At 35.0% G+C, this 24,014-nt stretch overlaps 1 protein-coding gene across 3 annotated transcripts in view; it reads right to left on the reverse strand.

Annotated features, from left to right (window-relative positions):
• Window positions 1-632: 632 nt before the first annotated feature.
• Window positions 633-24,014, reverse strand: part of LOC121867901 (transcription initiation factor TFIID subunit 4-like) — a 59,248-nt gene continuing 35,866 nt past the window's right edge. For 2 of the 3 annotated variants that reach the window (XM_042368028.1, XM_042368026.1), the window contains 11 exons: window positions 22,806-22,988; window positions 21,648-21,863; window positions 19,335-19,454; window positions 18,510-18,641; window positions 17,814-18,016; window positions 17,348-17,538; window positions 16,355-16,485; window positions 15,516-15,701; window positions 14,281-14,394; window positions 9,446-9,481; window positions 633-9,188 (listed from right to left, as the gene is read on the reverse strand). In XM_042368028.1, coding sequence (XP_042223962.1) covers window positions 9,075-9,188; window positions 9,446-9,481; window positions 14,281-14,394; window positions 15,516-15,701; window positions 16,355-16,485; window positions 17,348-17,538; window positions 17,814-18,016; window positions 18,510-18,641; window positions 19,335-19,454; window positions 21,648-21,863; window positions 22,806-22,988 — 1,626 coding nt within the window. In that variant the 3' untranslated portion in view covers window positions 633-9,074. The remainder of the gene's footprint in view (window positions 9,189-9,445; window positions 9,482-14,280; window positions 14,395-15,515; window positions 15,702-16,354; window positions 16,486-17,347; window positions 17,539-17,813; window positions 18,017-18,509; window positions 18,642-19,334; window positions 19,455-21,647; window positions 21,864-22,805; window positions 22,989-24,014) is intronic. The other variant, XM_042368027.1, reaches the window with a different exon arrangement.

Genomic DNA, 24,014 nt, shown 5'->3' on the forward strand with positions numbered 1-24,014 from the left:
GTTATTGGCCTAATTGTACTAGCACATGGGTTGCAGCCAATTTGGATCATTACAAACATAAACGTTCCTGTACAGAACAGTAAAATTCTTTTATTACCCGGTACCACAAATGAAACATGTAGAATTACCTATGTTGTTAAAAACACCTAATGCTCTAAAACTGAGGGAAGGCCCTTAGCTTCTCTCTGTATGGAGGCACTGTCAGAAGACCCAAGTCTGCCCTGAAAGAGGAGATAGAAGTGTGGTGATCCTGCAAATAAAGCTTTAAGACTGAACCTGGATGAGTGGACTGCTCACTGCTGTTGTGACCTAATGAACTGTAACCCCTAAGCCTTAGAGGTGAAGGTTTTCTGGGTTTCTAACCTGTAGACCCTGGTGGGACAATACAGGAGTCACTTGTGAAGGTCATCATCATCACCATTTAATGGCCATTTTCCACGCTTGTGTGTGTTAACGTTGATTGGCTGTCCATGCTGCGTGATCTCTTGCAGCCTCTCTTTGTAAAGGTTTTAAGGCCATAAATGATGAAATTATCTACCCATACTACTTTCTGTAGTTATTCTATACGTTAATTTCAATTCTAATAAAATATTAGTGATTAAAAGAAATTCATAAGGTAAATGAAACCTTCATTTAAAAAAACTGTTTTATTGGAAACCATAGGTTCCCCAATAGGCCACTAAAGCAAATACAATAAAAAAAAATCATGAACATTTGTTTCTTGCAGACACCTAAATCCTTTTCCAGTAACTGATGTGGTTGGCACAAAGAGTGCCATCCTCAAGCCTTGCATCCTCTGCAGCAAACACCCAGAATTCTCTCTCAACTTGTAATAAAGGGATTGATTATGGGTAATTTAATATTTTAGATACAAAATTGAGATAGCTAGGTAACTAACATGATAAAAAATATCTACAGTAGAAAAAATAAAATAATTTTTTTGAAAAAGACCAACTTTTATATAGAGACCCATATTCTCTAATAGTTTCAGCTTCCAATATGTTCTTTGTCATGTCTAAGCCAGACTGGAAATCAAGTCTTGAATATTAATGGATTTCAGTGTATAATAAATATACACTGTACATCCCTTTCAAATTGTACACATTATTTCTGCAGAATTTAAAGTACAGTATCATTTTTCTGACTTCAAATTTAGTGATGTAAAAAACTCTCTACTATCCGTGGTATAGCCGAGGTTTGACCTCCAGTGGATGATAAAATTTGACAATAGTGAACCTGGTTCCATTTAGCAGTCAACTAGAAAAGGTTAATTTAATTATATAGCTTTATTACCCTAAGGGAGTAAGATGAGAGCTCCATGTCACATCTGGTGTACTACACACCAACTAACTGTTTTTATATAAAAGAAATCCCATTACAGTATTGTTAGAAATAATTTAATATCTCAAATCTTTGTATTAATGCATTAAAACCAATGCATAAATTCTACATAAAATGAATACAGTACTGTATGTACATACATTTTCGTATAATATTTATGAAGTAGAATATTTCATTTACTTTGAACGTACAGGCGATGGAAGAGAAATATTTATTCTGTGATGTACCGATACGTAAGTTATCCACACCATAAATTTTTCCACAATGCATGACATGACCACACTTCACAAAGAGGTACAGAATACAATACTTTACTTGTCAGTACTATGCAGTGTATTACAATATTTCATCAGTCATTGCTACTTTGGTTTAAAATGAAAATTTAAGCTATAAATCTTGAAATAAATGTACAATTTACATCCCTAAGTTCAATCATAAAGCATACAATTATTATTCAAAATGTGTTAATTTAGATTTTTTTTACCATATTAAATAATTGATCACCATCTTTATAATTGAAAGGACTTGGTTTTACAGTATTAATCATTCAGTACTAATTTTGTATACCATAACTGGCCCAAATTCACAATTACTAAATAAATCACTCACTCTCTCTTCACCAATAACTTCACTTGATTTAATACCTTTCGTAAATATCTACTGGCCAACACTTGGTTGTTATTCACTACAAAGGATTCTCAGCTTGTGTGTGAAAGTTAACTTTGATGGATTGGTCGAGATCACAATCCCATTATATCTCGGACATTTGATGCATAAATACTTTGGATAATCTAATTTGAGATGTGGATGGCTGATAAACTGTGAATAGTGGTTGACTAAGAACCACAGACAGTCGGTACCAATGTCAGATAATCTGTGGATAGTAGAGTGTGTACACTATTGTTTTTGGATACAACTGCTGCTTGTATGATTTCCACATTTGAACTAAGCATAAGATATAAAGTTTCTTAATGATTGGAATAGTAATTCTTATTTCAGATGGTGATACGTAAAGATATTTGATTCAAACAAGGAGAAACATCATCTGCAGGCTTTAATCCTTGAAAGAGGAAGATGTACAATAACTGGAGAAAAGAATTACTGGTAAGAAAATTTCATAGAATCTGTAACCAACCTTGACTGTATTTTAGTGATGAATGCCAAGCTAACCCAGTCTGGCCTCGACTCAAAAAAGTATTCCGAGATGATCATATTCTGTGGTCTCTTCAGTTCTTCGATAGAGGGATTATGAATAAGTCAATTTTACTAGTAGTCTCAAGATGTTCACCTCATTAATAAAATTGGCTGATTATGAGGAAATTTTCATTTTACTATGTACGAGGATCCAAAATGTGTCGAACATAATTGATTGGTACCGGGTATTTAATGAAAATATTATGCAAGAAAGGAAGTGATGAAAGTGGAAGGAGTATACTGTAGATGAATTAAATGCAAAGTAAAGAAAATGACAAAAGAAAGTGAAAGCAGTGTCAATGAAAGCTAGAGAAAGAGAACTGTTCTGATGGGACCTGACTAGTACAAATGGAAATAGCAGTAAAATAGAGGTAGGAAAAATATTTTGGACAAATTCTGAATATAACAGATGAGAGACAAATAGAACTAGTATCATATTTAGGACATGGAGCAATGAAAATCCTTGAAGTAAAAGACGTAAGAAAAGTAAGGATTAGACGCACTCACTGTGAAAATGTAAAGGGTGTGAGGAGGAAAGCTTGAAGGAATGGATGACAAGGGAAGAGTACTGTCAAGAATGTGTGTAATTTTGTATAAAGGGGAAGATGATAAGAATGGGGGCAAAAGTTACAAGGGAATTAGTCAGTCAAGTATGCCAGGGAAAGTATTCAGTACATAAGATATTACTGAGAAAATAATAGCAGAATATTTTTTGAGGGAAAGAGAAGAGGATATGCAGATCAAGCAGTTGCATGACAGAACATGATTGAATAGTTATTGAAAAAAGATTCGATTTGTGGTATTCATGGACCAAGAAAAAACATTTAAAAATTATTGATAGAAAAGCAATGAAAGATGTATTAAAATCGTATGAGATAAATGGAAAACTGTTTAATGTCACTCTTAGGAAAATGAAATTTGTTGGAGTATGTCAAGCAAAGGGAAATTGGTTTCTACTGTAAGGGGTGTTAGCCCGGGACACATGTGAGAAGGGTGTTATCCAGTGTGACCCGACCAAACACCACAGGTTTCCCGGTCCCCTCCTGTACTAACACTGGATAAACCGCCCAAACGGCTAGTAAGCTGATAAGTGGCGAATATGATAAAAAAAAAAAAGTCTTATATTGAGTGTATTATACAGTACTCCTATGGTTCTTAAAATATTTTCATGAATGGGTTAGTATGAGAAGCAAAAATTTTGGAACAAAGAGCAAGTTTGATAACAAGGAATACAGGTTGCACATGGGAGGTGAATCATAAACTATTTGCAAGTGATATAGCCCTTGTTAGAGAATTAGAAGAAAATTCTATTTATACGAGTTAATAAGTTTGAAAATTTAAGTACAAAGAGAAAGTTGATTGAATGTAAACAATAGTTATAAGAATAGATAAAGGAGGAAGACAGGCATTAGTATACATCAGAATACACATATACTGTACTGTATATCTGAGTGGATGTGTCTACTATTGGAAAATGGAAGAAGTATTGAATCACAAAGCAACGCAGGGAAAGAAAGTAATATACGAGTATGCCTTAAGAGAAGCGTATCAAAGGAAGCAAAGCTGGGGATGTATCGAGGAACTGTTAACGTAACCCCACTATATGGGAATGAAGCATGGACTCTGGATGTGAGAGGAAAAGGCAAATTAAAAGTGACAAAAATGACATGTTTGAGAGCAATTTGTAAAGTGAATAGAATGTAAAGAATAAGAAGGTAAGAGAAGGAGAGAAAAGCAAAGGAGATAGAAGGATGTGGTAAAAGAAGTATTATAAGTGAGGGGACTGGCCATCCAGAAAGCAGCAGATGTGAATGAAAGGAGAGCGTGATGATATGTTATCTATGGGGATGCCACGGATTGAATTGGCAAGGGCAAGTTAAAGTAATCTACTTTTGTTCTTGGTTCTGGTCACCCTGTAGCAGTGTGAAAAGGTAAGGAAAAAGGAATCATGTCTGGGTCAACTTGTGTACAACTCCTGTGAGCTAACCTGAGGAATGCATTGTATTGTGCTCATCTCACAAGACCTAAATATGTTTTCGTGACAGCTGATGTTACAGTACTGTGTTGAGCTTGTGCCATCGGAAATAAGTATATCGTGTTTTAATCATAAAACTTATGCCTCGTAAACAGTCAATTCATGCTTTATGTAACACAGTCATGCAAAACACAATAATCTGGATGTGATTTTTATTAAATGGAGTGATAAATAATTTATATAAAAATATTAACCTGCATTGGTCTAAACTATTACAATATATGTATTACAAAAAGAATCTACAAAATTTGCATGGTGCCTTTACAGTGCAAATATTTGAAACTTTGTGTCTTTCTCAGAATATAAAATGTCCAACTAAACAAAACACAGGTGCTACACCACTGGCAACGCCTGATGTTTAGTTATAATTAATAAAGCCCAAGAGGATGTGTTAAACACAGGAAATGAGCAGTCATAAATCATCAACTTCCAGTTTCAAACTGCTAAAAGTGCCACACTTCATACTCAAAACAAATTTAAGAATGTTTAGCCATTACCCTCGATGAAAAAACACTCAAAGAGTCACTGAACTAGAGCACAGACATAGAATGGATGTCCAACTTAGTAACCAAGACTTATTGTGACAAGGGTGTAAAATAGTGACCGACTGAGTAGGACACTAAAATGTCCCACGTCATCTTGTTTGCAAAATCAGTGATTTGAAAACTGATGTAAAATACTATAAATACAGAAATAAAAATAAATACTTTGGAGTGTTATTTAAGTAAAATCCAATAAAAACATTCAATTCGCAAACTTAAATATTTTTTAAATATACAAACTGTACTGCATTGTCATTAAATCATCTGCATTTCTGCAGACAACAGTCAAACTCAGATAATAGCCTTTCTCATTCAAATGTTAGATATCAATACTGTACCAAATTTCATATAACAATTTGAGTCAAAATATCATCAGAATCACGAGTTATTTAATGTCTTTCAATAACTTAAGTGCATAACAAACACCCTTTTTGTCAAAACCTAGTTCATTACAATTTAAATATCTTTTATTTCAAGGATGACATGTGCAATATATTAAACTCTCTTACCCAAGACAATCAAAAGTCTAGCCAACCTGCTCAGAAGACAATCCCAAACAGATAATGACGTAGAAAAGCACTTAGAATGAAAATATACTGTACTACTCAATCTCCTACTTATTTATTCACACTTATCCCAATGTACTTAAAAAACTAAAGCAGGGAATGAATATTAATTATTGAAGTTTGCCAATATTGACTAGCCTGCCAAAGCCTTTCATACTTTAAACCTTCTAACCACCTTCAATTGAAACTTTCTGTATTTAAGAATATAGATTTTTTTTTGCACAGAAGAAAAAATAAAGTAAAATAAAAAATATATTAATAAACATCTCTAATCCCTTTACATGTCTCTTAACACAATAAATTACAGCACAGTTTTATATGAAATTCCAGTAAGTATCCTGGGTAAATAAAATTAAGTGTAACTAAAATGAGGGAATTTTCCATATACAGTATTGCTGAAAGGAACTTGGGCATGAGGGCTATACCCAACATGAGTGTAGAAAAGAGAGATCTTACTTGTCAATACCCAACACATTATCAACAATGATACATGAAGACACTTCTGTATGCAACTTTTGTTTTTCTCAAATGTACTTAATATAAGAACATGCTATAACAAAATAAAAGTGCTTTCATGCACATAAAACTTGGTCGATAACTGTGAGTGGTAGCAAGTGGTCATGGTCCACCCACAACAGCCATGTGGTTATGGTCAACGTAAAACAGCAAAGTGGTAGTGGTCAACCCGAGACAGCTAATTAGGGATGATGGTCAACCCAAGACTGTCAAGAGGTGATGGTCAACCCAAGACTGTCAAGAGGTGATGGTCAACCCAAGACTGTCAAGAGGTGATGGTCAACCCAAGACTGTCAAGAGGTGATGGTCAACCCAAGACTGTCAAGAGGTGATGGTCAACCCAAGACTGTCAAGAGGTGATGGTCAACCCAAGACTGTCAAGAGGTGATGGTCAACCCAAGACTGTCAAGAGGTGATGGTCAACCCAAGACTGTCAAGTGGTAATAATCAACCCAAGGCTGTTCAGTGGCGATGGTCAACCTAACTTCGCCAAGTTGGTGATGGTCTACCCAAAATTGACAAACAATGATGCTTAACTCACGACAGTAAAGTGATGGTGGCAAAAAATGCCAACCAATTAACCCCAATAAACCAGTTTATAATGGGAAGCACCCACAAGCATGTCAACTTGGTGAAAAACATTCAACAACTGGGAGATGTCAACAAATTTATGGAAGCCATGTTAAAGCAATTAATCCCCGGGGAAAGTGATCCTTATAAAAAAAGGACTAAATAATTCTTCCAGTCCTGCTTCAGCAAAGATGTTTGGATACTGTCTTCTCTGTGGTAATTATGAGGATAACTTTACACCAAACAGTCCTCTTCAATAACTTTACACTTTCAAGTCAGAGAGAGAGAGAGAGAGAGAAGGAGAGAGAGTAGAAAGAAGAGGAGAGAGACTGGATACATCTGTCTTTCTATCTCTGTTGGATACATTTGCCCTTCTATCCCTTGGATACATTTGCCCTTATATCTCAGGACGGCACACTCTGACTCCAGACAATACATTCCCAGGTTCAAGAAGATGGAGAGTTGTGCTAACTCACAGACATTTGATGAGTAAGAGTAAGGATCCTTTCACTACCCCTCAGTTACAAACGATTGAAATTTAACAATGACATTAATGGAAAGAACAGGTAGACACGTCCTTAACAAAACTTCTAAAAAAAAAATGGCAATTAGTATTTAATTAAACCATAACTTGGTCCTCAATGCTCTACCCTGTAAATTAACAAAACAACCATTCAAAAATTCATATACCATCCAGAATGATTCACTCTCAGTGGATTATAACTCAACCTCAGAACAAAGTGCATGTGTTCACAACTTTCAACTCCTTGACAAGAGCAAGCTTCATGTGGGTTTCCTTGCATGTTACACATAAATATTTTGTTTTGAACCATAGTCAATGAATATTAATACACATACGGTACTCAATAAATGAAAAAAACACTTAACTGATTATTTTATTATAAATAAAAATTATTAAATAAAGAAAAAATGTCTTACATAAACTCACTGAAATTCAAAACCAATATTGTATTTATTTTACAAAATGTCAAATTGTAAATGATGGCCCACAAGTTTCAAGATAATTTGCACAATAAGCTGTCTCTGCACTTTATAGTTGTGTTCAACAATTTACAAATGATGCGCATACATCCTTTACAAATAGAATTTAAATATATTAATAAATTCTTCCATAAAATTTTTTCAATAAAGTTCACTAAAAAAAAAAAGAAAAAAAAATCCAAAAAGGATTTTTGCTTATGTAGCAATCCCAGCATGAAGCATGCATCATACAGACAACTTTGGCAACACTCATTCCTTGGGGCAAAGACCTGACATCAGTCTTAGGGATTCATAAATAAGGTTTGAAGACCAACAACCAAGAACACAAAACTATTCTTGATAAAGCAGCCCCACCACAAGATAACCAAACTGCAAAATTCGAGCATATGTCTTTGGCAACTTTGCTGTCCCTGGAAGACCCATGTTGTGTGGGAATACCCGGGTGTCTGACTACTCTTGAATGAAGGTATTTAATTTGAAGAAGTAGAATGTTCTTAGCTGCTGGTCTCTGTTAATTTGTGTACAATAGACAAACCATATATCTGTGGTATTTTACAAGAACAATACATCAACACAAAAAGGCCTCAATTCTTAAAAACTGTACAATATCTACAGAGGCTGTGTATCAAAGTTTTCATTCATTTTTCTTATTAACATTTTAACGATGTGTATCAGATAAAAATATTTGAAGATTTTTCCTATCCAAGAAATATTTATACAGTTCATGCACAAAATAGGGTTGATACTATATATTTTGGGAATAAAAGAAAGGTTTGGTTGTACCTTCACTGGTGTATAAGCCACTATATACGCAAGTCCACTTAGATTGGGCTGAAGTGGTGGAGGGCTGGTGGCTGGCTGCAAGTTACAGTGGCAACAGCACTTCAGTATGAATGTCTTATATCTCCGACCCCACTGCTGCTGCACCTCGTTTCTGTCACGGGTGCTGCCATAGGCGTACTCAAGTTGTGTACAACAGTCTGAGTATCACTTGGGCTAATTACACACAGTGAGGCTCCAGCCCTATCACAGTCCCGGTGGAGCGACCATGCCACAGGCATGAAAATAATTAAGACACTTGCAATGCTGCATGAGAGAATCACAGATCTTCTGCCTTCTGGTGCTACTACCACTTTAGTTGCACTGGAGCTACGGATTGTGTCTTCCAGGCTCCACCGCTCCCACAATGGCAGTGTTAACACGCCTCACTAGGCTAGTGGTGGTGCAGGTGAAGCAGCGGTCGTGGTAGGCACGGCGGGCAGGCAGGGCAAAGGAGAGGCAGTTTCACCTGGCACTCACCCACGCTGGCTACTTGAGGTAAGACCGATAGAGGAGTGTTGACTTGTTAAGCTCCTTCTCTTGCTCCATCAGAAACATGAGATCTCGCATATTAACCCGCTTGATGCGTGGTCGGAGAGGCATCTACCAAAAAAATAACAATAATAAAAAATATACCTACAGTATTATTACTATTCCTGAAAATATAGTGTAAACTCCCTAACACTGTACAGTATTACAAAATTTCATTAAGTGAGAGAGGAGAGGACAGGAAAGAAAAAGAGAGAAAAAGAAAGTAGAGGCAGAAGAAAAGAAAGGGAAGAAAGACAAAAGAGTGAGAGAGAATCTTTATTGTTCATTATATAATAGAAACATACTGGAAGAAAACCTCAGAAACTTACCGACTTTTGGGTGAATGTTCCACTAAAAGTTGCACCCTAGAAAAGAGAATAAAAAAAAACAAATAGAACCAAATATTAGAAAACATTAACGATAACATTTAAGAGGTATAAATGCCAATGTAAAATAGACACTGTGTACATGTGCATGAGCGCAGGTTGGTGTGCTTGAGTACCTGTGCACCCCTGTAAAAGAAGGTATTGATTTTTCAAGATACCAAACTCTTAGTAGAGGGGGAAGGAGGCCAATAAATGATGACAATAATAATAAAATTAAACACACTCTTAACTCATGCCTTAAGCTTGGTTGACAATACGAGAGAACATGTTGTACAGCTACAATATTAAATAAACCAATATAAACAGTTTTGTGCATAATAGAAACCTTGTTATTATTCTCTCTCTAATCATACTTTCTCTACTGCAGGAATGCATTAAGTACATAAACATGCTTGAACAATAAACCCTAGATTATCAAGACTAACAGGGGGAAAGTTGGTCTGAAAGATGCGAATTTCCTGAATTTCCCAAAGAAAGAAATAAAACCAATTCCACGGATGTTTATTTCAGTACAGTATATAGTCTATGAATGGTCATTTAACATACAATTTGATCACACCAATACCTCATAGCACCTATGTTCCATTAAACGCAAGAATTTATATTACAGTAAAGCCTTCGATAACAACGGTTCGACCAACAACTTTTCATATTTAAGGCCCTAGTTAATTTAGGACCCAGTTCAATTTACGACCTTATTTCATTCGTATTTACGACCAAAATATAATAAAAAATAAATAAAATTAACTTTTCATATAAATAATAACTAAATCCTGTTATGTTTTATAAAACAAAAATTTGCTGGAAAAAAAATGAAGAGCGCCTTGCGCAAAGAAGCTGCCTTGCTAACGAGTGGTAAACAACACTCTGAGCTTGGCGGGCCTTTTGTTTTCACGCATCTGGAACAGGAACTGGAGAAAAACTTTCCCAGGTTTCTTACAGCATTTTTCATCTCCATTCAACATGAGCAAGAGAGCAAGTGATGGTAGTGTTGTTTGAAAAGCTTATAGAAAGTGTATAAGCTTAGCCGAGAAACTAGATGTGTTAAAACGATATGAAAAGGTGAGAGGTCTGTGGATATTATATGGAGCAAGCAATGAACATATTTTCTGAAGTGGATCCATTAACAGAACAAAGAATTAAAATTTAAATAAATGCAAATGACCTCTACATAAAGATGTATAATAAGAAAAAAAAGCAGCTGTGCAAGGTTCTTTCGGCAGCTTCATTGTTCGAAGGCGTAAACCATCAACTTCAGTTACACCATCAAACTCAGCATCATAAGCAGCTTCACCAACAACTTCAGGTTCAATAACAGTTTCAGCAACAGCTTTATGGGAAGCTACAGCTTCAGCCAAAGTTGAACCTGATGACTTCGTCATCCGAGTAAAAACTCGCACAATATTCAATAATAATAATAATAACAATAAACGGTTTATTAATAGAGTTGCAGCCGGTGGCTGAAATTATACAGACTTACATTTGTAAGTCATTGGCTGTCCTTATGTTTTAGACTTTACCACCATTAGTGAGTAGAATTTTTGTTTTACATTCGTAAATATTATTTAAAACATATATGAACACTAAATAAGTGTTGCTTTCATATTCATATGTAGAGAAATGACGATATGTTTTCACATGTAAGCACTTACTGTTCATACGTTGGCGTTCCCAATCGTCTAGCTTTATTTCTTTACCATAAGTGGTTAGCTACTTCTAGTGTTCCATTTATTAACATTAAATAACATTACTTAAAACATACATACAGGTATTCCATTTTTTTTTAAATTAAGTTCACTACAGCTACAACCAGGGTCTTATTTTCTTCAATTTCTTATGTAGAACCATCGTCACTCACGAAAACAATGCCGCCTTGTGTCCTCGTGTGTGTTTTAATATTCTATGTATTATTAATGAATTGCATTGATCATTTCACATATATAAACATTAATTCAATCAAATACATATTCAGTAATAAACAATGTCAAATCTTTTGTACATATTCTTAAGATGAATGACTATGTTTCCTTGAGTGCGCACGTATACATTGGCGTTCCACTATCAGTCTCACTTTTTTTCTTTAATATCAGCGGTTACTTCTACTGTACATTAAATAACATTAATTAAAACATACATATTTTTTACATTAATTTTACTACACCAACAACCAGGATCTTATTTTCTTCAGTTTCATGTGGATAACTGACATTATGGGTGTAAACACTGACAACAATGCCGTCTCTTATCCTCTTGTGTGTTTTAATATTCTACGTATTATTAATGAATTGTATTGTTCATTTCACATACAATATATAAAGATTAATTCAATAAAATACATATTCAGTAATAAACAATAATGAAACTTTTGTACATATTCTTCAAAAGATAAATGACGTGGTATCCTTAAATGCACACATATATGTTGGTGTTCCCAATCCATCTTTTTTTTTTTTTTTTTTTTTGCCATTTGTGGTTAGCTATTTCTATTGTTCCATTTATTAACATTAAATAACGTTACTTAAGACATATAGTATATTCATATTTTTACATTAATTTTACTACAGCTACAACCAGGGTCTTATTTTCTTTATTTTCTCGTGTAGAACTATCGTCCCGGACTCCCGGCTGTAAACACAAACGAAAACAATGGCGCCCCATCTCCTCTTGTGTGACCATATTATTATTCATTTATATTGTATAAGGTGCATTCAGAAACATTATTTAAAGAGTACAGTTTGCAATTTTCATTAATTGTATTGTTTTTTGGGGGAAGAGGGTAAAAAGCCACACAAAATATGTGAAAAGGTCACACTGGGGAACGCATCTCATTATTATTGCTTTATTTTATTGGTAATTAATGATTCGCGATACGATGATTCACCTTACACCGCAATATTGGAGGACACATTACCGTTGTTATTCGAGGCTTTACTGTACTTCATGTTTACACTCAACACAAACACGTGACCCTATACAATACATAAAGCTGCACACGCTGGGAGAAACTGGGCAATCCATAATTTGACCACTGGCAGCCATGTGTATATCTTACTCCTGAATTTATATTATCGACTAATTTGACCTACACTTACCGCCACTCCTCATACAGTCTGATTTCAGTGTAGTACTGTACAGAAAATGACAAACCCTGGATGATCCCAAGGACTGTAACACCAAAGAATTGTTTAAATAATGCTAAAGGGAAATAAGGGGTTACGGTCCAGGTGCCAAAATAGTGAGTTAAATCGCCAATATAATTGTTTTCACTTGATATGTTATGTAAATCTGCAGAACATTGGGCGAGCAGCGCTCTGATTTCACTCCAATCTAATTTTTTTGTCATATTTATCTGACCTCTTATTCTCAAACCCAAATTACCTTTTTTTCAAGCTTATTCATTCCTCTTATATACAGTCCTTACTTCCTACTACCACATATTATATTGCCAGCTCAACAATTTCCTTATAAATTCCTATTTTTATAAATCTGGACGATGTCCCAACCCCCAAATTTCTCAATACATCTATTATTGTGCAGTACATTTTCTCCACTTTTAATAAAAAATTATATTCATATGAAAAACTGAACAGAAGTAAAGCATTAAGATACTATTTTCAGTAGATCATAAGTAAAACATAATGCTGCCAGCGACACATAATGTAAATACTGTAGTGAAACCATGTTATACTGACCTCTTATAGAGCTGCTGTCTCATTGTTCTCCATTTTTCAGGAATAAAACTATTGTAAAGCACTAAGGAGTAGGCCAGTACTCTTTTGCTTTACAGTACATAAACTATTATTTACAAAAGTATAAGTGTTCCCGGTACTGTATAGTGTATTGTATGTTAGTCAAATTGTGTAATAAGTCACTTAGTTAATAGCCTAAAATTTTCAGTCATTTCTCATTTCACAGCTTGACTGTAACATACTGTATACTGGGTACACACAGGGTATAGTTTTGTAAGCTGATTAACATTAGGGTACAGGATGATCATATTAGGTTCTCTTGACAGATCTGCAGGATTTCACAGTAATATGATTTTAATACAGAAATATAGGTATTGTTACTAATATTACAGTTTTATTACTAAATAAGCTGTGTTTGGTCTGTTACAAGAGGTACATCAGCAGTGTGGTTGGTAGTGCTACAGTAGACTGTTCATATTCAAAAGAACCGTGTACACTATTCGGCACACCTTCAGTCCCAACTGTGCATGAGTCTACTGTATAATTTTATTCAGGTATCCACAACAGACAGTTTTGAATCTTTGTACAGTATATTTGTCTGTCATGTATATACAGAAACAGTTTGTATTATGGATGTAAAAATTAAGGAACAACTCTTGCAGTCTAAAGTGGCCTGTCTATGCTCCTCATACACTGTATTAATATGTAAAATTAAAATAAATACGTAAACAAATAAATAAACACATAAATAATGAATAAAATAAAAATAAACAAACAAATAAGAAATTAAACAAGAAAAAAGCAAATCAGAATTAAAGTATATAAAAAAATATGATCAAGGTAATGCAATATATATCCTGATTTATTAACAGAAAAAAAAATTTACTTATTAATAAAAGTATGTAAGAACTCAGTTTTGTAGTGTAAGCACAACTAGTGATTCATTGACATGGTAGCAGAACAACCATGCTGAAATCTTCCCAATAATATCTTAACCAGTTTTGTCAGGTATCAGAGTCAAGGGTGTAAAGGCAGGTGGGTGGAGATGTGAGTCTGTAGGAAATTCTGGAAAAAAGGATTGCCACTTACATCATCAACCATCGACAGATCAAGTTTAGGCTTCTTCTTGGGTCCTTGCAATGCATTCAGAGCGGTACGATTGGCATCTCTCTGTCGCATCTCCTCCATTTCAACACGCTGCATCTGTAATAAAAACAAGTTTGGGTATATCATTATACTGTATTTAAAAAATAAATAAAATAAAAAAAACCTTAGCATCCATCCTGCATGTTACTTACCAGTGCCCCTATAATTGCTGTCCACGTAATGTTGACAAAGAAATATTGCCAAAGAATTTCAATTTCTTATTACAATGAATAATATTACATGCATTAGTTTATTAAATTTGACATGCATAAGACTACTATGATGCTAAACATTAGTACATAAATAAAATACATGTCACTTACCAGTGCCCTGAGTTGCTGTCTATAAATTTCCATAAAAGGAAAATGGCTCCAAAATTGAAATTTTTTTAGAGGGATAAAACAATGTGACATGCAGTACTAAATCTGACATGCAGCATTAGACTGTTATGGTATCAAACACAAGTATGAAATGTAAATGAGCTATGTATTCTACTTCATACACTGATACTGCTTACAAATATTCATACAGACAGAAGGACAGGGGACAAACTGGAGGTTCCAAGTCTCACAAGGTGGAAAATAATTTGATAAATGGAAAGCTTTAGATCTAAATACTCCCTGAACTCTCCCCTAAAAATTTCTGCCAATATTCACTCTTGAATTGTTATCAATTCTCTTTTCCCTAATCTTTATTTCCCAAAGTTCTGTATAAATTATTACAAAAAGTTGTGAGATCTATGCTCTCTATGCTATTAGTTTCCATCAGCATCTTTGAGTGATTAAACTTATCACCTTTCAGTGAATTATTTAGCCATTTTGTTGAGCTTATTCTAGCCATTAAATTAGCTTTTGACCACCTGAAAGAATGAATGTAAATTGTGAAGAGGATCCAGAACAGAATTAAAGTATTCAAAATACAGGAAGGGTGTGCTGAACTGGCATGTTGTCAGGGTGACAAATAAAAAATTACAGATTAATACTGAACAACACAACGTACTTGTGATATTGAATTCTATCCACTGAAGGAAAAATAAATAATTTCAAAATAATTTCACAGCTAAGGTGTGTATATTTTTCTCTATTGTACTTTGTACACACAAAGAAACATTACTAACTTCATTTGATATTTCAATTAATTAACAGATCATTACAAATATAAAATAAAATACTTCTTACCTCCTTTGCTTTTGCTTTTAATTTAGCTTGTTCAGGGTCTTCCGATTTACTTCTAGATTTCGCCGCTCGCATCAGCATATCTCTCTCTCGTTCATCCTTACGTTTCTTCTCCATCTTATCTAATTCTTCTAGGAAACGAAGCTGACCTTTCACATCTTGTCGAACCTCATAGCGGCTATCACTCTGCTGATATGTACAGTATGTGGAAATTAGATTCATTCTTAGACAGTATCATATATTAATTTTCTTTGGGAATCTTTATTACCTGACTCATATTACTGTACAGGCAAACAATGTAAATAAATAATGACTTGCATGAATCTTCTTTGGGGACATACACTTCTTGTTTGGGTTATAGAAATGTACAAAAATAATTTATGGGTATGGTGATTACCATCATGGGAGCAGCCAGTGCACTAATAAAAATAATTTCCCAGAATTCCCAGATGAATTTTCGTAACCTGAACGTTTATAACGTGGGGGGATGCCTGTATATTGAGTTAATAGCTTTTATAAGAAAGAAATTTCAAGATATAACTTCTGTATATCTGTTTCAACACAACTGGTTGCTACACACAGTCTATCTGAGAACACCCGATGTGTGTCCAGGCCACCTCAAAACCCTTTCATTAGTTCAATTCTTCCCACCTTTTTCACATTTTAATAATGTATCTAATCAAAATCTATTACTCTTATAACTATAAATTTTATTTCCCGCTAATTGTTTTATTCCGACCAAACCAAACATCACTGAATATCAGCTAACTTTACAATTACAGCTTCTGATAAATCTATCACAAGAGGATTTTTTTTTATTAAGCTATAATTGTTGAACTCACCTTAATAATATCTAATCTATGATCTGAGATGACTGCTAACTTTTCGACAATAGTTTTAAGGCGCTCCTGTGTTGCATGTGATACGAGGGCGACTACATCTTTTGGCGCATCGTCCAAACCATATTTTGAACCTGCAAAGTTAAATTTTGTTTTCATTAAAAACAGAAAAACATTCCAATTATCTGATCAATACCAGAAACATGGACTCGGGAAAAGGCGTGTGGAGCTAAGGACCAGACCTTCCTGTATGCGTTTATAAAAATAAAAAATTGGAAGTATTTGCAATATCTGTGGGGATGTAGTAAAATGACAGGAAAGGAGACTGAACCTATGATATATGTGTGTGTGTGTGTGTGTGTGTGTGTGTGTGTGTGTGTGTGTGTGTGTGTGTGTGTGTGTGTGTGTGTGTGCGTGCGTGTGTGCGTCAGATAAGTGAGCGGAGTAGATTAACCCAGGTATCGAGAAGCGTACAAGGGGATGAATATATGTGGTGTTGGTGTTCAGTGATATGTTGAGTAGCTTGATGGCATACAAGAGGGTCAGTCCCACAATATTATAAAACAGACTAAAATTACATTATGAAAGATGAATTAATGCAAATGTGTATGTTCCCTCCTTCTAACACTGGATTTTGCATTCTTTATATCTTATAGGGTATTAAAGGTAACATATATGAATACAACCCCTAAACACCCTCTCTATACCGGAGGAACACAATGGTAGTTTATACTATCCACACAAACAAGGCTGGAAAATTAAAGAAATAATGCTATAAATTATACTTGTTACAAATCACTGAATTCCATGAACTTATGGTTGGTATGAAGCTCTGTGAGGATTCAGAGTCACCATGTTAATATTATCAACTCTTGGTTCGTTAGCTCTACCTTTCAATACACTTCACACCTCCACCAAATAAGTCACCCGCCACAACTGACAACACACTGTAGCTCTTTTCCCAATATATGTTAACACTACCAGGGGTTTCCTTACATATTTGTTTTATTCTCTCAGTTAGTGGAGTGTTTAAGAGGAAATTCTCGTCTTTACACGAGCGTATTTGTGTGCCGACAAACCCCGTGGAGTCGAGGATTCTTTGGGATTCCTCCCCTAAATTAACTCCACCCATCGCAGCCACATCATTGATGTCGTCATCTGCGGCCCCGCTAGAAGAATAGGAACTGCTGCAATAAAAAAAATTATACATTAGTGTTATTATATATATACTGCATACAGTATATATATACTGAAGCACCAGAAAAAAATGAACAAGTTATGGACAGAAAATATTACAGGTACAGTAACTTTACAAAATGAGAATCTATAATTTTTAAACACATACATCCAGATACATTATAATATTAAGGAAGAGGGAATGAATGAACTACTGACAGAAATAATAGGGAATATAAATCAAACAGCATCAAGCAAAGGTTCCACAACAAAAGACATAACAAACCTGTATGTGTATAGTTTATCTTTAGTCTTGTCTTTATCTTTGGTAGGGAGTGCCTTATTTACTGTTATGGTTTTGGTAGCAGTAGGTACTGAGTTTGTGGTGGCATTTAGGGTGTTGCTGGTGGCATTAGCATTTGGAGTGTTTTGACGAACTGTCGTCACCACCGTCTTGCCACCTTGGACTCGTACCTGCTGCACTTGTTGCTGTAAGGATATAGCAATTATCTTTTAATGGATGCTCTAGAAACAGTTACCCTTGCTCTCCTCTGATTACCATCAACCTACAGTGTATAGTATCCAATCCTTTACCTCCATCAAATGAAAGAAAATACAAAAAATCTAGGTAAGAGGAGTGCAAGAACATCATGTGTACTCTTACAAACAAATGCCATATCAAAATACTTAAATCAAAATTTCCTCTATTTGACTAACTTAATGCAAGAGTAATACAAATTATACAATACTATTCAAAAAAATCTTCTCAAAGACCATATTTGTTATTGTATCATGACCTAGAAATTGTTAATAACTTTATCAACTACACCCTTCACTATGACTTCGTTCTTGTTTTTTTCCCCAGTTTACACTCTACCCACTCTTTAGAACTCCACACCATCCCTTGACCAAACTTTCCCAACCAAGTTCTCATATTCCACTGCATAATCCCCCAAGTAAGATGTATAAGATATGGACTTACAGTGACTACTCTTGCAGGTGCTTGAGTGGCATTTACAGGCCGTTGTACAACAGTGGTGGAGGAAACAGTTGAAGGGGGTACCATACGGACTGTCCCAGAAGTGGTGGGGGCAACAGGACGAGCAACAGTCATCTAAAAGATCATATCATCATTAATCTTATGCTTATTAATTACTGTATCATTATTAATTACACCTTCCTCCATCTTTCTCAATAGTGGTGTCAAATAGCTGGAATAAAGAGCAACTAAACACTGTCTAAGTCTTCTTTGCTCTTTTTTGGGGTACAGTAAGTGAATAAAAGGTGTATAAGCTACTTGACACTCTACAGTAAGTGAATAAAAGGTGTATAAGATACTTGACACTCTAAAGTCCTCTCATGCAAATGACAAATTGAGGCACATTATTGCATGTTCATTTTACCAAGCACCTAATCATTCTTTAAAGATTCCTTGTTATTGATTATATGAGCTCAGGACATTTACATAAGTATCTTTCTTAGTCAGTTTGAAAAAGGACAAAAAATAAAGTTAATAAGTATTCAAACAAAGTAAATTTCATGATGCGTCACTGAATATGATTCCTTACAATGTGATAATCATCCATCTCCCATTATGACACATGTCTAAAAAAATGGATATAACTTTAATAATTCATCATGCAAAAGTTGCTTACCAGTGACCAGTATTAAGGGGAAAAAAATATGGAAAGCTGGATCAAGATGAGGATAACACATGATGTAAGTTAAATGTGAAATTTAATTCAATAAAAGGAGTGTACTGATTACAAAGATGCAACCAGACAATGATATGTGACATCAAACTCACAGTGGGTATAACAGTGGTGACATTTGGGACAGGAGTGACTGCTGATAGTGGTGGTGGCCGCACACCATCTATGGTCAGCTCCTGCCGTGCTAACGAAACCCGCAGGTAGGGTAAAGTTTTCTAAGGGCAAGAAATCAATCTCTTATCAAAAGCATGTACAGTATATACACATTTAAAGTACATATTAATACTATAACTACCAAATAAGATGGTTTAAACAATACAAAAGTACTAAGATCCACCTTCATAACACTGATACGAATGACAATAAAATGTGATTTCCTTCTAACACTTGGAGAATAATCACTGAAAAAAAATTACTAAATTCATGTTGTAAAACATGAACTTTTCTGCAATTTGGTCAAAATAGCTACATTATACAGTACAGTAAAAACCCTGAGTACTGGATTAATTAAGCCACAGCGATGTTGTTACTCAGACGGAATCCAATATTTGGATGTCCATATCAGCAAAGGCACAACTGTTCAAAACAACAGCCAGCATAATACACTAACACAGGTTGGCTTATTTAAGTTCATAATAAACAAGTTCAAGTAAGTTCATATTTTTTGATGGATGGCCTTGTGCAGTGTGAGATAAAGTGGATGTGTACAGTATACAGCTGATGATGAAGTGAATATGTCCACAAAATCCACTTCATTCTCTAAAACTTCATTGTCATAGGTAGATTTAACAATGTGTAAAGGGGAATAGGTTCCAATCCTTTCTTATTCTGTATTTTACATATGCCAAAAATTAGTAAAAATTGCTATTATAAACAATGAAAGCAATACATAACACATCATAAAATACAATAGCATGGAGGTTATGTACAAAAATTAGCTGCTGCCCTTGAACCATCCTGTGGGTGACGCCGAGAGTTGAGAGTTCAGCCCACCCAGCTGACCTGAAGAGACATATGGCTGCTACGCCGTGTATGCCATGGCATCACAGCAGGGAGAGCATGATGCATCCATAAGTATTTTCAACTCCCACACAGAATACTGTTCACATTCATGGTTTTAATTTTTATAATTTTATATTATATTTCCTTTATTTATAAGTCACATTTAAGTACTGAAATGATTTTCTAATAACTTTCATAGTTTCATTACATGAATCAGTGGCAACATACATAGCCATCTCAAGGCCACAGCTGCCTGGAGTGTTGGCGATGTACGTTATGTATGAAGGCGTGTTGTTATTCAGACATGTCGTTCTCTGGTGGTCTGGTACTCGGGGTTTTTACTGTACTATCATTTGCTTTATAAAAAAATTCAAACGTAAATTTCAACATTCATATTTAAACTTTGAGATGGGGAAATGAGCACAACTGAAATATCCACAAGCAGCTATTCTTGAAATGTCTGAAGCTCACTAAATGACAACATTGGCCTCCCTGGCCTGCCACAGCCAGTGATAATTCAAACATTCCACTGTACAGTATTACCCCGGTTTCCCTTTCCGCGATTTCTCATTTACGCGGTACCTTGCCAGAACCGGACTTTCACTTTCCACGGTGCATCTACTCATATACGCGGTGAAGTATAATTTTTTTTTATTTTTTTTTATTTAGCTCATAAAATTCATACAAATTACCCTGCCAGAATATAATTTTCATTGCTGGAATTCTTACAATATGATGATCATTTTGAATATAAACATCATGGATTTTGCATTAGACATACAAATTTTAGATCTAATGTAATAATTTGGTTTACACAAAGCAAATATTTTATCGTTTGTGCAAAATATATGAAGTTTACATTCAAAATATTCCCTGACCTGCAAGGAATCCAGAAATGTCAATTATATTATCCTAACTTTAGTCTGAGGTATTATTTATTACTAAACGTTAAAATCTAGTGTTTCACCCAAACATTTCTCAGAGAGGTAGGAGCTAGTGAGCTGGGAAGAAGGGGGGTGGGGGGATTTGAGTCCATTATTTGAATGGACATTAACCTGGCGACTGTATTTCTCTTAAATATGAATTGTGTGAGCATACCATCATAAAATTTAGATGTTATTTTCACTACAACATAGGTATTGTGTCAGAAAAGTGGAGTTTGGGGGTTGAGCCAGTCTCTATTGGAATTAATCCCATATGTTCTGTTGTTCACTTTACGCGGTTTTCACTTTCCGCGGTACCCTGTTGGTTCAATTGACCGCGTAAATCGGGGTACTACTGTAATGTGAAAATAAGTTTCTAAATTAATTTGTTGTGGTATATCACACTCTGGTACTCATGGATAGAATATAGCTGGGTTTACTATCTATAACTTAAATGCTATAACATCTACCTTAGAAACCCACCTTGAGAAAAGGAACAAGGCATGGTTGTGGAGAAGAATTGAGGTCTTTTTGTAGCTCTTCCGTGAAAGCTTCTGGTTCCACTCTACCGTCAATTAGACCCTGAATCAAGTTGCGAACATTCCGGGCCACTGCTGCCCGCTGCTCGTTGGCTAATTTTAATAACGTGGCCAAGAAGTTTTTACATTTTGTTTTTGCTGATTCCGCTGAGATAGTTTGCTAAAGAACAAAACGAGATATTTTCATTTATATATATTAAGTTATTGATTCAATGGTCAAAAAATATAACTACTGTCCTGGTAACAATACAGTACCAGGTAGGTATACATGTTAAATTATAAACAATACATTTCACCAAAGACACCAGAATAATTTGAACTTAAATGGAAATGATCATTGTCATAAGTGCACTCTGGTTGTGGGAGATGTAAACCTGACTTCAAAACAGATGTGACACTACATTTGGACTAACCACCTATACTATATACAACAACTAGTGAACTACACTGACAAAAATAATTTGTATCAATATCCACATTAACTTATAGTATATCTTCTTTACATAGCTGATATACTTTCAACATCTAGATAAATTCCAAGGGAACTTTTTTTTTTTTACTCAAATGAAGAATGAAATTGAATGTTATGGAATGTGTAAATCAAGGTCTGTACTACTGTAAAAGTGGTATACTAGTACACATAAAATTGGCAATATACTCTCTCTGCTACAACTGGCAGGTACTGTACAATGAAAAACTCTTTGCAGGAAATAAGATGCAAGCTCCAAGTTCATTATAACATTTTAATGTGAACAAAATAAAATCAAGGAGTTCATGTAATTTTCTAAGCATATAAAATTTTTTCATAAAGTATAAGAGAACAGAAAATTCTTCTTTTCCTGCAGAGAAGCAGTATTTCATTACTATGAAAAGAAAAATTTTGAAAATGAAGTGCAACTCTCTCTCAGCAGTGTTCCAATGGGCCACAGAGGTTAAATGATACATTAATTAGGACTTGGGAGATAAATATAAGTTAGAAAATCTTTGCTCACACATCCATACACATTTGTTCACACACACATACTGTACACTCACAGCACACACACACAAAATAATAATAATAGGGCAGAGGAAAGGTAGGTAGTTAAAAAGAAATTCTTACAGAGCCAACAGTAGCAGGCTGAGAGGCTTGTGTGGTAGGAGTGGCAGTGGTCAACGTTGGAGCTACGATTGAGCCTGCAACCGTAGTGCCGGGGGTGACAGCTATAGAGGTGGGGGTGACGGCTGTGACAGCCTGCGTAGCTATGGTGGTGGTTGTGGTGGCCGTAGATAGTGCGGCTGTGTTCTGTGGGGTAATAAATACTTGAGTGCTTTGAATAAAAAATCATATTAAATTGTGTAAAATTACACAACAAAGGTAAAAGAATGATGTAAATTTATATAAAATCATGCAATGACATGTAATCAATATATTTACTGTAGCTGGTTAAGTAGCTACATTTCAGGATATTTTTGATGTTTCACAAAAAATTTTGAAAGAAAAGAAATAGTAATTGTCTATAGAAAATCTGAAACTAATCAAGTTCACTTATCTATCCACAGCCCCAAAACTGAAATACTGATTCTGAAATCCCATTTTGTGGCCAATTCTAGACTAAGCAACTTGTGTACACTAATGCCAATTCCACAAGGTTAATACCCAAAAGAGCACTCAGCAATGCTGGCTGACACTAACCTATTGATTATTAATATCTCACCATTACAGGTATTATCAAATCCCTCAAATGGTACAGTATATTGGAAACAAAAGATACCACTAAAACCCGGAGGCTAACAAATCTTGATATCATACTAACAGTGAGCATTACACGTCATATTAGGCTCCGCTACAAGACCAAAATGAAGGATCAAACCCTTACTTCCTCCCTATGTCACTATGACCTATCATCACGAAGGGAGGAATCCAACTTACCTGGTCCTGGATTAGTCATATATGTTTATATAGAAGAAAAGAGGGACTATAACCTCCTTACAGCTGACATGCTATTATCTAGACAGAGACTAAATTTCCATTTCAACCAGTCCCCTCCAAGGAATGGAAAGCCCATCAGCTCAAAAAGTATGTCTGGCTTTGGATATGTCAAAAGGACTTTCAAAGACAATCACCTTCTGTCTGTTCACCACATTAAATCAAATTTTTTAGCTTTGAGGGAAGGAAACCACAGTCTCACAACATTCCCTTTAAAGATTGATACAATCTTAAAATAACTACAGTATCTTCAGGAAATAACTTCTGAGCTCATCACTGTTATTACAAAGACTAACTTTCCTACAACCTTCTCAGACTGTCTGCAAGATACAGTACTTCCTT

Source organism: Homarus americanus, unplaced genomic scaffold (genome assembly GCF_018991925.1).
Source record: "Homarus americanus isolate GMGI-L3 unplaced genomic scaffold, GMGI_Hamer_2.0 scaffold37032, whole genome shotgun sequence".
Lineage (NCBI taxonomy): Eukaryota > Metazoa > Arthropoda > Malacostraca > Decapoda > Nephropidae > Homarus > Homarus americanus.